This window comes from Chelonus insularis, unplaced genomic scaffold (genome assembly GCF_013357705.1).
Source record: "Chelonus insularis isolate UGA/USDA-ARS -01 unplaced genomic scaffold, ASM1335770v1 contig_5_pilon, whole genome shotgun sequence".
Lineage (NCBI taxonomy): Eukaryota > Metazoa > Arthropoda > Insecta > Hymenoptera > Braconidae > Chelonus > Chelonus insularis.
In genome coordinates, this window is record NW_023276662.1 from 1 (window position 1) to 17,298 (window position 17,298).

The following is a 17,298-nucleotide window of genomic DNA, read 5'->3' on the forward strand; positions in this document are numbered from 1 at the left end:
TGAATAAAAGAGAATTAATATGGTTTAAATTGCTTAATATGTTTGAAAGTTAATTAATCAAATGGGAAAAAAAAGGATAAGAGAAATTTTAATTCAAATTATTTAAACTTATTTATTAGCAAATGTTGAATTAGGCATTAATAACTGAAATTAAAATAGCTGATCTAAAATAACGTAGAATGTAGAGAGCTGGTTACACGTCGAGGTGATCGCAGACCAGTGTTGAACGATAATTAAGAGGTTGAAGCTGTTGAATCCTGAAAGAAAATATGAATTGGTATTTTCTCAGAGAGTGAAACGTATGCCCGTAATTAGACACAACATTGAATCAACATTTTTAATCAAACTTTATTAGAATTGAATCAAGTGGTTCTGTCAGCAGAAGTGTAAAATAAACTTCGTGAAAATTCATGCTGAATCTTCCAATAGACATGTGATCAGAGACTCACTTGATTGCTAATTTGAATTCAATAACAAAACTTGATCTTCTAGAATGTCTCATATCAACCAGTTTAGCCAGCAGATGTTCCTATCTGGAAATCATTGAGATTTGAGAAAATCTCAGCACTTGAGAATGTGGCTGTTTACGTAGTTGATATGTCTCATTTTTAATCAATTGTAGATATAGATCAAGGTATAAGTCAGCAGAAATCGTGTATAATTTCGTGGAAGACCATCTTAACTTCCTCAAGAATGTGACTTATACGCAATTGATCTAGTGACATAAGAAGAATCAAGGCTGGGCTTGATCCAAACAATAATGAACTTGACTCACAACTTAGTTGAAGATTGAATCCAGCAATATGACTTATTGTAATTAACCAAATACCAATGATAAAGAAAATCAGAGGCTTAATTCCAAAATTTGGATTGACCACACCAGAAATGTATTTAATTACAACGAAACGACACAGTGCACTCGTTGGAACCTTTTTAAAGACTGACTCATTTTCTTTAAGATATCTTTGATTGAAAACCAAACATCTCTTTCTTTGTCCTGATTATGCGTCGATCATAGACTCATGTGCTGGTACAATCATCATGAAAGTAATAAAAGTATCAACAGATGAATGTAAACCAATACTTAAGTAAACATGAGAGTACTTGAAACAGACTCTTAACGAAAACCTTATACTAAATATATTAGTTAAAAATTTTAGTCTTAGCTTCATCATTTTATTAAAAATAAAAGAATGGTGTTAATGTAACAATGTAACATCATGATTTTAAACATTTCCGCCCGCCTTCGTCGACTTCAGCGACGAACTCTCAGAAATTGAATCAATCACAAGAGGGCAGAGCTTTGTAATTGGTCGAGTCATTGTTGTTGTACTCGTTTCAAGAGTGACAACTCGAACTCGAGATGGAGTAAGCTTGTTCCATTTGTAAATAGCTTGAAATCGTTGAAGATATTCCCGAGACCATTTAGTCCAAAAACTTTGTGTCATCTGGCTGATAAGCTGCCATCGAGAAAGCCTTGATGACTTTATAGTTTCCAAATTTGGTTCTGGAATTATCGTTAGAGAGTGGCCAATTAAAAAATGCCCTGGAGTTAAGACATCAAGATCATCTGGATCATCAGTCAATGGCATTAACGGTCTTGAGTTAAGGATTGCTTCAACTTGGATTAACAAAGTAGTAAATTCTTCATAAGTGAAGTGTATGTCGCCTGCAACACGTCTCAAATGATGTTTCATTGATTTAATAGCTGCTTCCCATTTGCCTCCGAAATGAGGAGTTGCAGGCGGGTTGAAATGCCAAGAAGTACCATCATTAGCAACCAAAGAAGCCATTTCACCAAGTTGTTGACTGTTTTTCGTGAATAAATCCTTTAATTCTTTTTCAGCGCCTTTGAAATTTGTGCCACAATCACTGTATAAATCCGAACAAATACCTCTTCTTGATACGAATCGTTTGTAGGCAGCTATAAATGCTTCTGTTGTGTAATCAGTAACCAATTCTAAGTGTACTGCTGAAGTAGTTAAACAGATGAACAAGGAAACCCAAGCTTTATAAGTCTTAGGATTCCTACCTTTCCAAGTTTTAATCACATAAGGTCCTGCATAATCTAGGCCAGTATGTAAAAAAGCTCTATTTGGATTTACTCTGGAATAAGGTAATTGTCCCATTAATTGACTTGCTTGAAGTCGCCGATACCGAGTGCATCTGACACATTTGAGAATGAACGAACGAATTGGATTTCGTCCACCTAAAATCCAATACTGATTTCTAATATACATAAGAGTATCTTGAGTAGATCCATGAAATACCCGCTTATGAGCTTCGTCGATGATCAAAATTGAAAAGTGCACATCCTTTGGAAGAATATATGGATGTTTGGTATCTGTTGACAATGACGAGTGATTTAATCGACCTCCAACTCGCAACAAGCCTTGACGATCTATGAATGGAGTAAGTTTAAGCAAAGAACTTGAGTTTGGAATCTCTTGTTTCTGTTGTAACCAAGAAATTTCTTTGCTAAAATACTGGTGTTGAATTAACTTAATCCAGAACAGTCGTGCTTCATTGATTTCAGCTGGAGAAAGTGGACAAATTGCGAGAGATTTAGATTGATTTCTAAAACATTTAATTGCTCGGTTGCATGTTGCTGTTACTCTTAAAAGCTTGGTCAAATTTGAAAATCGATTTTGAAGATCCCAGATTTGATTTTTAATACAGAGATGAACAACTTTAGGTAATATTTTACTTCGTTCTTCTAAATCCTTTGTAGACTTATTAGGTAAAGGTAGCGTAGGCCACATTGACGAATCATCAACTAACCAGGAAGGGCCTTTCCACCATAGTACATAATCTTTAAGTTCTTTTGCAGTTAAACCCCTTGATGCACAATCTGCTGGATTCATTGTTCCTGGTACGAATTCCCATTTCGCTTGCGGAATTAAATCTTGAATTAAACATACTCTATTATGAACAAATTCTTTCCATCTAGAAGGATGATTATTGAGCCAAATATGAACAATAGCAGAGTCTGTCCAAAGGTAGCATGGAGCTTGTTTCAGATTTAATACTTGTCGACACTGAGCGACGAGTTTGGTTAATAATACTGCTGCTGATAACTCCAGTCTGGGAATTGTCATTCTTTTGATTGGTGCAACTCTAGTTTTTGAACACAACAGTGTAACTTGGGTTGTATTTAATCCATATGTCTTAATATAAACTACTGCTGCAATTGCCAATTGAGAAGCATCACTGAATCCATGTATTTCAATAGATAAATTCTTCATCATACCAGTCCATCGAGGTATTTCAATGTGATTCAGCTCATCCAATGAATCAATAAAGGTCTTCCAAGATTTTACCTGAGAATCATTGAGAGGATCATCCCAACCAGTTTTGATTACCCATAACTCTTGCATAAAAATTTTAGCTTTAATAAAAATTGGCGACAATAAACCAAGTGGATCAAAAAACTGTGCTATTTTTGATAATACCGAACGTTTGGTGAATTTTGTAACAGATGCATCCAATAGTTTAAACTGAAAAGTATCTAATGCAGGCTTCCAAGACAGGCCAAGAGTGTGAACAACTTGCTCTTTAAGTGGAATGGATTGTGTATTGATTACATAATTAGAGTCGATGAGCTTTAAAACTTCTGGTTCATTACTTATCCATTTTCTTAAAGGAAAACCGCCCGCCATGCAGAGATCATATGTTTGTTTAGCTTTAAGTTGAGCTTCTTCAATTGTATCAGCTCCTCCAAATACATCATCAACGTAACGTCCTTTGAGCAATATTTCAGCCGCTAAAGGAAATTGATGACCCTCATCTTTAATCAATTGAAGTACAGCACGTAAAGCCAAGTAAGGAGCACACACTAATCCGTAAGTAAATGTTGTCAGCTTAAACTTGATAATTTTACCCTCTTCTTTCCAAAGAATTCGTTGAAACGGCCAATCATCTTTATGTACTTGAACTTGGCGGTACATTTTCTCAATGTCAGCAGAAAATAAAAATTTGAATTGCCGTACCCATATTAAAATATCGAAAAGATTGATTTGAAGCTTTGGACCAGCATGTAATGCTTCATTTAGAGGAATTCCATTTGTTACTTGACATGAGCCATTAAAGACTACTCTCAATTTCGTTGTGATACTGGATTCACGGATGACTCCGTGATGAGGTAGATAAAAACTAAACCTTTGGTTCAGGCTCATCGTCAGCTACTTGATTCATATGATGCAACATTTTATATTCTTTAAGAAACGAAGAATAAGCTTGATAAAAATCAGGATTAGAAGAGAATTTTCTCTGTAGATGATTTAACATTCGAATAGCAGATAACTTTGACCCTCCTATTTGGTTTACTGGAGTCCTGAATGGAAGTCTTACTATGTAACGACCAGAGTCATCACGAGAATGAGTAGCAATGAAATGGTTTTCACATTCTTGTTCTTTTGGATCTAAGGTTTTATTCTTAGAACTAATGATTTCCTCTTGATGCCAAAAGTTTTCTAAAAGAGAGTACAACTCTTTATCCAATGAACAATGATTTGAAGTCACCTCTCGTTGATCAGAATTTATGCTTGACGGTCCAGAAATTATCCAACCCAGTTGAGTAAGCTGAGCTGTAGGAGAGTTATCTGGACTTTTACAATTGATCCTTCTAATAGAGATCCATAAATGTCAGAGCCCAATATTAAATCAATTGCTCCTGGTTTGGTATAATGAGGATCTGCTAATAATAAATTCTTCAAATGATCCCATTGAGGTATATGACATGTCTTTGAAGGAATTCTTGAAGTTAATTTAGGTAGGACATAAGCTTGATAAGCTATAATAGTTGCAGATTCATAATGAGGTTTAATTTTCAGGTTCACTAATCCTCTAGTTGAACCAGTTCTTTTAGCTCCAACTCCGATGATAGGAATGGATGCTGATTTTCTCAGAAGCTTTAATTGTTGAACCACATATTCTGATATCAGAGAGATTTCTGAACCTGGATCAATAAGAGCTCGAACTTCTAGAGAAGTTCCATTTTCATGTAGAATTTTGACTTGAGCTGTTGCTAAAAATACAATCGCTTGAACCTGTAATGGCTTATGGAGATGATTGACTTGTTTTGAAGGTTCTTCGGTGTGTGTTGAATTTGACTGATTCACCACTGTTGATGACTGAACCTGTTTGTTTGAAGAATTGAAATCTTGAAATTGATGCAGTGATGTGTGATGTTTACGCCCACATTTTAAACACCGATGCGATGAATTACAGTTTGATCGAAAATGATATTTTAGACAATTATAGCATAGTTTCTTGGATTTGATAAATTCTTGACGCTGTTTAATGGTTTTAGATGCATATTGAGAACACTTGGTTAATGGATGTGGTTTTGAACAACAAGGGCATGTTTGTTGTTTGGATGAGAACGAATTTCCAATACTTTCTTGACTCGTCGAATGATGTGACTTGAAATGATGTTGTCTTGAATTATTAGTTCCTGATAATTTTTTAGGAATCTTTTCAAAGGATTGAAGTGAAACCATTTTAGTTTTTAAGAAGCTCTCAAGTTGATCCCATGTAGGTGGTCTTTTTGAAGCGCCCAAGTAGTTCTCCCAAGATCTCACTAGATTAGCATCTAGCCTATTGACAGTTAAATGTACCAATATGTCATCCCATGAATGAATGGGACGATTCAATGTTTCTAAAGTTCTATATGCTTGTAATGTAGATGAATATAACTGTTCTAACTCAGAAGCTGATTCTTTAGTCATCGCTTTAATTGCGAATAATGATGCAACTGCAGATTGAACTAAGAGTCGATCGTTTTCATAAAATGAAGTAAGAGAATCCCATGCTTTTTGAAAATTTTCTGAAGTCAATGAAATATTCTTAATGAATTGAGCTGCTGGGCCGGTTAAACTTGTTTTGAGGTATTGTAATTTTTCGACCAATGAAATTGATGCATTTGAGATCACAATAGATGTAAATAAATCTCTAAATGGCAACCAATTGTTAAATGTTCCATCATACTTTGGTATATCTATGCGTGGTAATCTTGAATTTATATGAGTGATAACAGAAGTAGGCTGTGAGGCCGATGATGTTGACGCTGTCTCACATGTTGTTTCGAGTAAATTCAACATCCTTTCAACGTTGTCCAAGTACGTCTGGTACGTCTTATTATAAACTTTGTTTATGAAATAAGTATGCTGTTCGAGCACAGTACGCTGAGGAAATTCAACTTTTCTGATACACATAAGTATTGCGTCATTGTTGACGTTGAAATTTCCCCATTCCTCTCTGAGAGCCTGGAGCCTTGACTCGATCCGATGACGAGAGACATCTCCGCGTCCAACACTCATCAACTGCTCGTACGCATTTTCAATGCGTTCTGCGTACGACAATTGTTGATCTAAACGACGCTCGACGTGTTCAGCTCTCATGTTTGAAAGGAATTGTAAACAAACTTTATCACTTAATATTAAAAGAAACAAGACTCTATTGATAAAAAACGAAATGACTGGCCGGACGTATCCGGCTCGAAGGACCAAAAAATGAATAAAAGAGAATTAATATGGTTTAAATTGCTTAATATGTTTGAAAGTTAATTAATCAAATGAAAAAAAAAAGGATAAGAGAAATTTTAATTAAAATTATTTATTAGCAAATGTTGAATTAGGCATTATAACTGGAATTAAAATAGCTGATCTAAAATAACGTAGAATGTAGAGAGCTGGTTACACGTCGAGGTGATCGCAGACCAGTGTTGAACGATAATTAAGAGGTTGAAGCTGTTGAATCCTGAAAGAAAATATGAATTGGTATTTTCTCAGAGAGTGAAACGTATGCCCGTAATTAGACACAACATTGAATCAACATTTTTAATCAAACTTTATTAGAATTGAATCAAGTGGTTCTGTCAGCAGAAGTGTAAAATAAACTTCGTGAAAATTCATGCTGAATCTTCCAATAGACATGTGATCAGAGACTCACTTGATTGCTAATTTGAATTCAATAACAAAACTTGATCTTCTAGAATGTCTCATATCAACCAGTTTAGCCAGCAGATGTTCCTATCTGGAAATCATTGAGATTTGAGAAAATCTCAGCACTTGAGAATGTGGCTGTTTACGTAGTTGATATGTCTCATTTTTAATCAATTGTAGATATAGATCAAGGTATAAGTCAGCAGAAATCGTGTATAATTTCGTGGAAGACCATCTTAACTTCCTCAAGAATGTGACTTATACGCAATTGATCTAGTGACATAAGAAGAATCAAGGCTGGGCTTGATCCAAACAATAATGAACTTGACTCACAACTTAGTTGAAGATTGAATCCAGCAATATGACTTATTGTAATTAACCAAATACCAATGATAAAGAAAATCAGAGGCTTAATTCCAAATTTGGATTGACCACACCAGAAATGTATTTAATTACAACGAAAACGACACAGTGCACTCGTTGGAACCTTTTTAAAGACTGACTCATTTTTCTTTAAGATATCTTTGATTGAAAACCAAACATCTCTTTCTTTGTCCTGATTATGCGTCGATCATAGACTCATGTGCTGGTACAATCATCATGAAAGTAATAAAAGTATCAACAGATGAATGTAAACCAATACTTAAGTAAACATGAGAGTACTTGAAACAGACTCTTAACGAAAACCTTATACTAAATATATTAGTTAAAAATTTTAGTCTTAGCTTCATCATTTTATTAAAAATAAAAGAATGGTGTTAATGTAACAATGTAACATCATGATTTTAAACAGGAACAATCTGTTGTCTTTTCGTCGCTTGTACCGCTTTGCTAATGACTTTTTAACGGCCATTAGCGATCTTTTCTGCCTGTGTACCTCTCCTTTAGGATCAGTAACACGGCCGTATTCAAAGTGTGATGTTTACGTCTGATACTCGCCACGATACGCCGAATCTTTGGCGTATAAGGCCTGTGAGTATTTAAGTGATTCATCACACTTTAAATACGAGATGCACCCTGTCGAGCCTTTTTGATCTTATTTGCAGTATGTTCGATGCGTCTTTTCAGGCTTAACTCGGGATTGACAGGTGTTCGTCTGCCCTGAGTAAACCCTCGAGCCACATCATGGACTGTATTGTTGAGTGCAAAAAGGTCTGCACTATCTGGTACCCGGTGGTCGAGATCTTGGTTAGCGCTAGCTAGGTGTTCTGCAGAGAGCGTAATTTTCCGGAGAAAATTACCCTCTCTGCTGGTGAAGTCCTGCTGATTGGTGCCCTCAGGGGAAGGAGATGGGGGTTCTGCAGTGAGAGAAGGGTGGAACGGGAGTATGCTCCACCTCGGTGCGGCTGTCTCGGGTGTCAGTGAGACTTCGTCCTCAGTCTCTGAAGCGTTTGATATTGAAGAGTCAGAGTCTGACTCCTCTTCTATCCGCCGTCGAGATTGAGTATACCGCACCTGCGATGCGAGCGCCGCCGACGTTAGATGTTGTAACTCTGGGTGCATTTCGCACCACAGAGTATGCAAGCGCCTGGCGTAGCCTAAGGTCTGTGGCTCGCATCTTTCCCAACACTGCATTAAATCCCGTCTCAGCTCCTCTGTCCATCTGAGACGCTGTAGGGGTGCCAAATTATTATTATCATTATTAGTAATAAGATTTCTTATCTCTCTGAATAAATCTTGAGTTTCTCTTCGACCTTCCTCGACATGTTCCTCCAAACGAATTTGATCTCTGTTCAGACTTTCTTCTATCCAATTTAACCTCATCTCTAAAGCTAGAAGTACTCCATTAGTACCCTCTTCAACACAATCGGCATATTGAGTTCTCCTTCTAGCTCGAGTTTACCGACGACTTGGACTCTTCGGCGTGATTTTTTTTTTTAATATTCTCCAAAATTCACTAACACAAACATTCACGGCAAAATCATAATCGACCATTGGACTACGTTTATTGGGATGATCCCGATGAGCTCGTTGATCGATTGCGTTTACTTGTTTCATCACGTGCTGCTGGTAATTCCAGTCATAACAATGCAATAATGTCAATTATTGAAGAACTACGTAAAGCTGGAATCATATATTAATTAGATGTTCAATATAATTATTTATTCTTCTATTGACTCTTGGAAAGAGAGGATGAGTGTAGACATTTTGGAACGTCAGTTCGACGAAGATTTGCAAAAAAGTGCTATCCGTGGTCCACCTGATGATGAATTCAAATTAACAATTGATAAACAATATGATATGGATAATAAAAGATTGTGCAACCTTGCTGATCCAGTAGATCTAAATGATGCTGTGTAATTGAAAGTTGTTAAATCTAAGAAAAAATTCAAAGGAAGACCTGAAGCCCAGTTACTACGAATAAAGAAAAAAGGCAAATTGTTGAAGAACTTCATAGGCCAGTGAAAAAAAATTATCAACGACGACATATGGATGTACGAGGTCTAGATGAGACTCGGCAAGCTGATCTTGTTGATATGTCAGCATATAAATCTTAAAATAAAGGATATGAATATTTATTAACCATTATTGACATTTTCTCTAAATATGCTTGGGCTATACCAACTAAATCTAAGAGTAGTAAAGATGTCACTGCAGCAATGATGGTCATTTTAGATAAAAAAAAGAGTTCCTAAACGTTTACATGTTGATAGAGGAAAAGAGAGAAAGAAAAAATGTGGAAGAAAATTACTTTACATGGAAATTATAAATGGATTAATTTTTCACTTGAATTATTAACATCACATAATAATAGTGAACATTGTACCATTAAAATGAAGCCTGTCGATGTGTCTTCCGCTAATGAAAATAATTGTTCGATGATATTTATAGATACTTAAAAGTTTGTAAAGATGAAGAAGAAAAATAAGTTCAAAGTTGGTGATAAAGTTCGCATTAGCAAATATAAACATATATTCGACAAGGGGTACACTCCTAACTGGATCACTGGAATCTTTACTGTCAGTGAAGTGAAAAATACACACCCAGTAACTTATAAATTAACAGATTATCAAAATCAATCGATAGAAGGAAGTTTTAATGAAGAAGAATTAACTAAAGTGTTATATCCTGATGTATATTTAGTTGAAAAAGTACTAAAAAAACGTGGGAATCGAGCATATGTTAAGTGGCTAAGATTTAGTAATGAACATAATAGTTGGATAAATATAGATGATTTATAATATTGTTTATTAATGTCAGAATAAAAACAGAAGAAATTATTTGATTGATGTTTTGTTTATATTCGACACTATTTATGAGAATATGTTCACATTATTTATTTTGCGAAAACTTATGACGTAATGTTGTTTTATTTAGATAAGACTCATAAAATCAGCAGGAGAGAGATTAACTTGGATTCCTCTACCAAAGTTCATAAAAGATAAACGTGCATTGCTAAACATCAAGAACGACAACCAGTGCTACGTTCTTCGGGCAGTTACAGCAGCTTTGTATCCAGCCAAGATTAATCCTTAATGGAATGCATTATATCCAGATTATCGAACTGTTCTCCAGTGTGAAGGTATCAATTGTTCAACAACTTTTCATGATATCTCAAAATTTGAATTATATAATAATGTGTCAATCAATGTTTATGGATTTAATAATAATAATAAAAAAGCTCCTTTATATCTAGTAAATATCGTCATGAAAAATATATACATTTGTTGATATTAGAGAGCAATGTTCAAATCAATAATGACAATAATTTAACACCTACTTATCATTTTTGTTTGATCAACGACCTTACTAGATAAGTTAGTTCTTAATTTCGAATTCTTAAATTAAGAAAAAAATTCTTAAAAAAAGAATATTTATGTGATCGATGTTTGTGTAATTTTAAATTTGAAAAATTATTCAATAATTATCGTAATGATTGTATTAAAATGAATAAAACAGCAATTACTTTTCCTCCAAGTAATGAAAAAATAAATTTAAAAATTATCAAAATAAGGAACAAGTTCCATTCGTTGTATATGCTGATCTGGAATGTATACTTGAACCAAATAATACCAAGCAGAAGCATATTCCATATAGCCTTGCTTTCTATTCTTAATGCACTTGTGATGAATCAAAATCTTATTTTTCTTTGAAACGTCGAATTGATTGCATTGATTGGTTCATTAGAGAATTAAAAAAATTATCAGAACATGTAAAAGACACTATCAAACATGTTGTGCCAATGAAACCATTAACTTCACAGCAGCAGAAAGCTTATCAACAAGCTAGAAAATGTCATATTTGTAATAGAATTTTTTACATGGTGAATCTAAAATTCGTGATCATTGTCACTTTACCGAAAATTATCGCGGTCCAGCTCACAACGGATGTAATTTGAAATATCAGTCTTCCCATATCATTCCGATAGTTTTTCAGAATCTTTCGGGGTATGATTCTCATTTTTTAATTAAAGGATTAGCAGCAACATCATTCGAGGGGAAAATAGATTATTGCCAGTTATGAAGAAAAATACATAGCTTTCACAAAAACTGTTGGTAGAGTGGAATACAATATTAATAGAAAAAGAACTTGTGAAGTACCAATTAAATTACAATTCATAGATTCTACCAGATTTATAACTAGCAGTATTGATGAATTAGCATCACTTTAGATGATAAAAAAAATATTACCAAAAATGTTTCGTTTTTAAGTTCAAAATGAAAAGGATCAAAAGAAAGACAAAGGTGTGGAAAAAACAAGCTAAAGTCGTGAAAAAGGCGACGATTGACCCTATCACGTTTGATCATTATAAAGAATGTTTATTGAATCATAAAATCTTTAAAAAAAATAAACATCATGTAGTTACTAAGAAAAATGAAGTTTATACTATTTAAGAACAAAAAAAGCATTGAGTTGGCAAGATAACAAAAGACAGTTATCAGAAGAAACAACTGATACTCTGTCGTGGGGCTGTATTTAAATATCACACAAATTTATATTTAATGTTTTCATTATTGTATTAATGATAAGTTTAAGCGAGTAATACATAATAATAACTACATTATCAATTACAAAATTTTTCTGAACTTTTATCACTATTGTCACAATTGTAAGTTACAATTTTTCTTATTCTTTCAACATCCGCTCATTAATCATATCAAGATGTTAAATTGATTTCTTCTTTTCATTAATTTTCTGTTGTTCATCCTTAGTAAATGGTATCCACTTGATATTAGCTGCTTGAGTTTCCGTATAACATGACAATTTTTGAAATCAGACATTTTATCAGCCATTTTTTCCGCACATTTTAACTGTTTATCAATTTTTCCTGACTAATTTAATTGTAATTTCAACATAAAAAATAATGAAAAAAAAAGATTTAAAACACAATTCAAATGTATGTATCAAGAGTAATTTCACTTGTATCTTTGTGGCACAAAATCTCAAATGCAATTGAACCTAATTTGAAGATCCTAAAACCAATGAAGAATTATACTGCGTCATTTTATGAGTCTTATCTAAATAAAACAACATTACGTCATAAGTTTTCGCAAAATAAATAATGTGAACATATTCTCATAAATAGTGTCGAATATAAACAAAACATCAATCAAATAATTTCTTCTGTTTTTATTCTGACATTAATAAACAATATTATAAATCATCTATATTTATCCAACTATTATGTTCATTACTAAATCTTAGCCACTTAACATATGCTCGATTCCCACGTTTTTTTAGTACTTTTTCAACTAAATATACATCAGGATATAACACTTTAGTTAATTCTTCTTCATTAAAACTTCCTTCTATCGATTGATTTTGATAATCTGTTAATTTATAAGTTACTGGGTGTGTATTTTTCACTTCACTGACAGTAAAGATTCCAGTGATCCAGTTAGGAGTGTACCCCTTGTCGAATATATGTTTATATTTGCTAATGCGAACTTTATCACCAACTTTGAACTTATTTTTCTTCTTCATCTTTACAACTTTTAAGTATCTATAAATATCATCGAACAATTATTTTTCATTAGCGGAAGACACATCGACAGGCTTCATTTTAATGGTACAATGTTCACTATTATTATGTGATGTTAATAATTCAAGTGAAAAATTAATCCATTTATAATTTCCATGTAAAGTAATTTTCTTCCACATTTTTTCTTTCTCTCTTTTCCTCTATCAACATGTAAACGTTTAGGAACTCTTTTTTTTATCTAAAATGACCATCATTGCTGCAGTGACATCTTTACTACTCTTAGATTTAGTTGGTATAGCCCAAGCATATTTAGAGAAAATGTCAATAATGGTTAATAAATATTCATATCCTTTATTTTAAGATTTATATGCTGACATATCAACAAGATCAGCTTGCCGAGTCTCATCTAGACCTCGTACATCCATATGTCGTCGTTGATAATTTTTTTTCACTGGCCTATGAAGTTCTTCAACAATTTGCCTTTTTTCTTTATTCGTAGTAACTGGGCTTCAGGTCTTCCTTTGAATTTTTTCTTAGATTTAACAACTTTCAATTACACAGCATCATTTAGATCTACTGGGATCAGCAAGGTTGCACAATCTTTTATTATCCATATCATATTGTTTATCAATTGTTAATTTGAATTCATCATCAGGTGGACCACGGATAGCACTTTTTTGCAAATCTTCGTCGAACTGACGTTCCAAAATGTCTACACTCATCTTCTCTTTCCAAGAGTCAATAGAAGAATAAATAATTATATTGAACATCTAATTAATATATGATTCCAGCTTTACGTAGTTCTTCAATAATTGACATTATTGCATTGTTATGACTGGAATTACCAGCAGCACGTGATGAAACAAGTAAACGCAATCGATCAACGAGCTCATCGGGATCATCCCAATAAACGTAGTCAGTAGATAAGCAGGGCCGGTTCTGGATCACTCTGCAATACCGGCCAAGTCAAAAAAGTGGGTTCTGATCCGCACTAATTACCGACCGCGATAACTTTGACGATAAGTTACTGACCGCGATAAGTTATCGACACTGATAAATTATCGGCAGCGATTTTTTTACCGATCCTGATTGGTGATAAATTATCTTCAGCGATAATATTATAATTATCAGCAAAATAACCGTAGAAAAAAATGGCGGTGATGTGTCTCAAGGATGTTAGATGATTGGGAAAAGGTTTTAGAGTGAAATCAATGTCTCTTTCAAGTCAATTTTTTTTTATTAAAAAAAAATTATAATATATTTTTTCTTTTTTATAAAAAAATAATGATCCTTTGAATGATGGTTCCCAAGTAGCATTAATCTACCTGTAAGAATCAAAATTATTTGCTTCAATAACTTTTTTCATATAAGTAAAACTAGAAAAACTAATCATAAAACAAGACTTACAGTATCATAACCATCATCATAGTCAGTGGAATCATCATCATAATTATCATCGTCATCAGATGTTGGAGGTGAAGGAGGTAGAACTTCTACCTCACTATCACTGTCTTCGACAGTGATAATTTCTTGGCTTAGAGGTGGTGGTACGACGGAGATGTCTCCTTCTATCCGGAACCATATGACGTTACCGGGGAACGTTAGGCAGGTAGCCGTTACGCCACGAAGTGTAAGGGTAGCGCCTTCTATCCCTCCCGTCTCTTCCCAATGATCTTCAAGTGTCATTAGAATAATAATTTCTAGGAGGGTGATCGGTAGATCGAACCAGGCCTCCGGAAAAATAAAAGTGCACATCTTTTTTTAAAAAGTAATAACGATTATGATAGATTGTTTTCAAACTTAAAAAAAGAAAAATTCTCCCACTTGATAAATTATCATTTAACAATTCATAAAATTCACAATTACACTCAATAAATAATTATATTAATGCATAAAAATTAAAAAAAAAACACACTTTTTATACTTGAATGAAGCAAAAGTCACTACTTACTTGGTATGGTTTGATCAGTTTGACTGTCGAAAATGAACTAAATATTTTGTCCTATGCATCATACACCATGGCTAAATGTTTATATTTTTCAAAGAGGCCAATGGTGAAAAAATCATTGAACGATATTGATTCAAATATATAGAGAGGCCTTGATCACATCACTCAGCATTAAATTACAGATAAAGAAAAGAATTTGACAACAAGAAAAAATTTTCACTAAAAAAAATTTATAAATGACATTTTTTTTCTTTTTAATTATTAAAATAGTTTGTAAACGATCTCTACTATGGATAAATAATTTTAGACACATATTTTTTCGATTGGATTTTTAATTAAACGTGTTTTCTTTGTCGCTCATGCCTCTGCTATCTTCTTTTCCTCGCTCCGCCACCGCTTCCTCACTTTGTCTATACTTTTATTCTCCGCTAAGAAGCTGTGATTCATGCAAGAGTTGAAAGGGCCATGTGTCGAAAAATAATCGACTTATTTTATTTCATTTAGAAACGTTAACGTTTGACTTAGTCGGTCGACTGCATCATATTTTCCTCACCCTTATTTCTTTTTCTCTTTATTTATTCTCTCATTCTCTGTTACTTATTGAAGTAAGACAGAATACATATTATGAATAATCAATTGAAATATTTTATTTACTGTATGAGTAATCATAACTAAACGTATTTTAAATGTAAAAAAATGATTGAAACGAAAAATTATTATCTTTTTTCATTTTATATTTTCTGAACTATGATTTATAATTATTTACGTTAAATGACTTCTTTAACAATAATAATAAGATTTTTATCTTGAGAAAGAATTTTATTTAAGAAATAAAAATTATACATTTTCATTTTATGTATTTGAATGAATGAATTCTTCTTTTTTACAATCAATACAATTAATTCTCAATGTTCTTGTATGATCTAATGACATGTAATGTTTGTAACATTTACGATGCAATCAGATATCTCTATCGAGTTGTAAATGTTCCGGTAATTTATCCCAAATATCGTCGATGTATTCTGGAACAATCTTCAAGAAATACTTTGGAAGACAAGCAAAATCTTCACTTGACATTTTTGTTATATTTTTTAATAAACAATACAATTTGAATGACTTCTCAAATGGGGTTTTTTCATGAAAATTCACCATATACCATGCTTTTAGAATTTTTACATTCTTTTCTGCACATTTTTTATTTTCTCCATTATGCACCCCACAATCTCTTAGATGATTGATATCCAGAACATGTAGCGAAGGACATCCAAGCTCATCCAAATTAATTACAACTTTTGAGTTGTCAATTAAACTTTCTAACCATTTTTTCTTTTCATCTCCTTTCACGTAAATACAGTCTCGATCTTTAACAAGTACACGAAGAATGTATGGAAGTTTATCATATGGTATTGTTCCAGATTTCCATGGAATGCCATGATAATTACGTATCAACCACGAATTTATGCATTCATATTTGTCAGGTGAATATTCCCACTGATATAGCGGTTTAAAAATTATCACTGAAATGTCTTCCATACCATCACTATTATCTTGGATTGTAATAGTCGCCAATTCTTTCACTAAAAACTGATTATTTGGCTGCTTGAAACCTTGAATATCCAATATCATTTCCATTATGCGCTCAAAAATTTGTATACATGCCAAAATGTAAAACCCAACTGAAAAGTTTTTTGGTAAATCATCTATTTATATGTTTATCCCCACTTTAAAATTATAACATCTAATTTTATTGTTTGATCACTACAACGATTGTCTATAAAATTATATTTTTTTTCATTACATGTAATTTTCGATAGTCTGAATTTTCAGCAAGAACGATGATGAAACATCACGCCAACCCCTCAAGATTTTTTCTTGAAAAATTAAGCAAAAATTTAAATGATCTCAGGGATGATTCACAGCCTTGACATATTCTGGAAGTTTTCAGCGGGGGATGATGATGAAACATTATGCAAACGTTTTTTTATGCATGTTTTAATTTATGATTGCATCAAAAATTGAAACATTCTGAAATCTTTGTTTTGGAGGGGATGAATTGTATTTATACCCATGCAACTCATGTTTAAAATCACTGATCAATTAAAACTGTGAGAAATACATTGTTTATACATAATTCAAAACAGTAAAAATGGATCTATCAAGAGTAAATAAAATTGCCGAGTGTGAGACGTACTTACCAACCAAAAAGATGGATACATTAAAACCGTCTAAAACGTATAAAATTACTGGTTTGAAAGAACTTGAAACTGTGTATGGTACAAAAGTTGTGGCAACAGTTAAAAATAGCTACATGATATTTTTACCTCCAAGAACGGTGAAAATTTTGGAAAATCATAAAGAATTTGAAAAATTGGTTGAGTTGGCCGTTGACAACAGATTATCATTGTTGTACCATGGTGGAGCTAACAATTCTTTTGAATTCATAGTTGATGATGAAATGTAATCTAAAATTTTACATGTCAAAC

At 33.1% G+C, this 17,298-nt stretch overlaps 2 protein-coding genes across 2 annotated transcripts; both read right to left on the minus strand.

The window, feature by feature from the left end:
• Window positions 1-1,226: 1,226 nt before the first annotated feature.
• Window positions 1,227-4,175, minus strand: LOC118070453 (uncharacterized). The gene has a single exon (XM_035089055.1). The coding sequence runs from the start codon at window positions 4,173-4,175 to the stop codon at window positions 1,227-1,229; it is 2,949 nt and encodes a 982-aa protein (XP_034944946.1).
• An 8,364-nt stretch (window positions 4,176-12,539) lies between these two features.
• LOC118070454 (uncharacterized) lies at window positions 12,540-12,869 on the minus strand. Its single transcript, XM_035089056.1, has one exon. It carries the CDS (start codon window positions 12,867-12,869, stop codon window positions 12,540-12,542), a length of 330 nt encoding a protein of 109 aa, XP_034944947.1.
• Window positions 12,870-17,298: the final 4,429 nt, after the last annotated feature.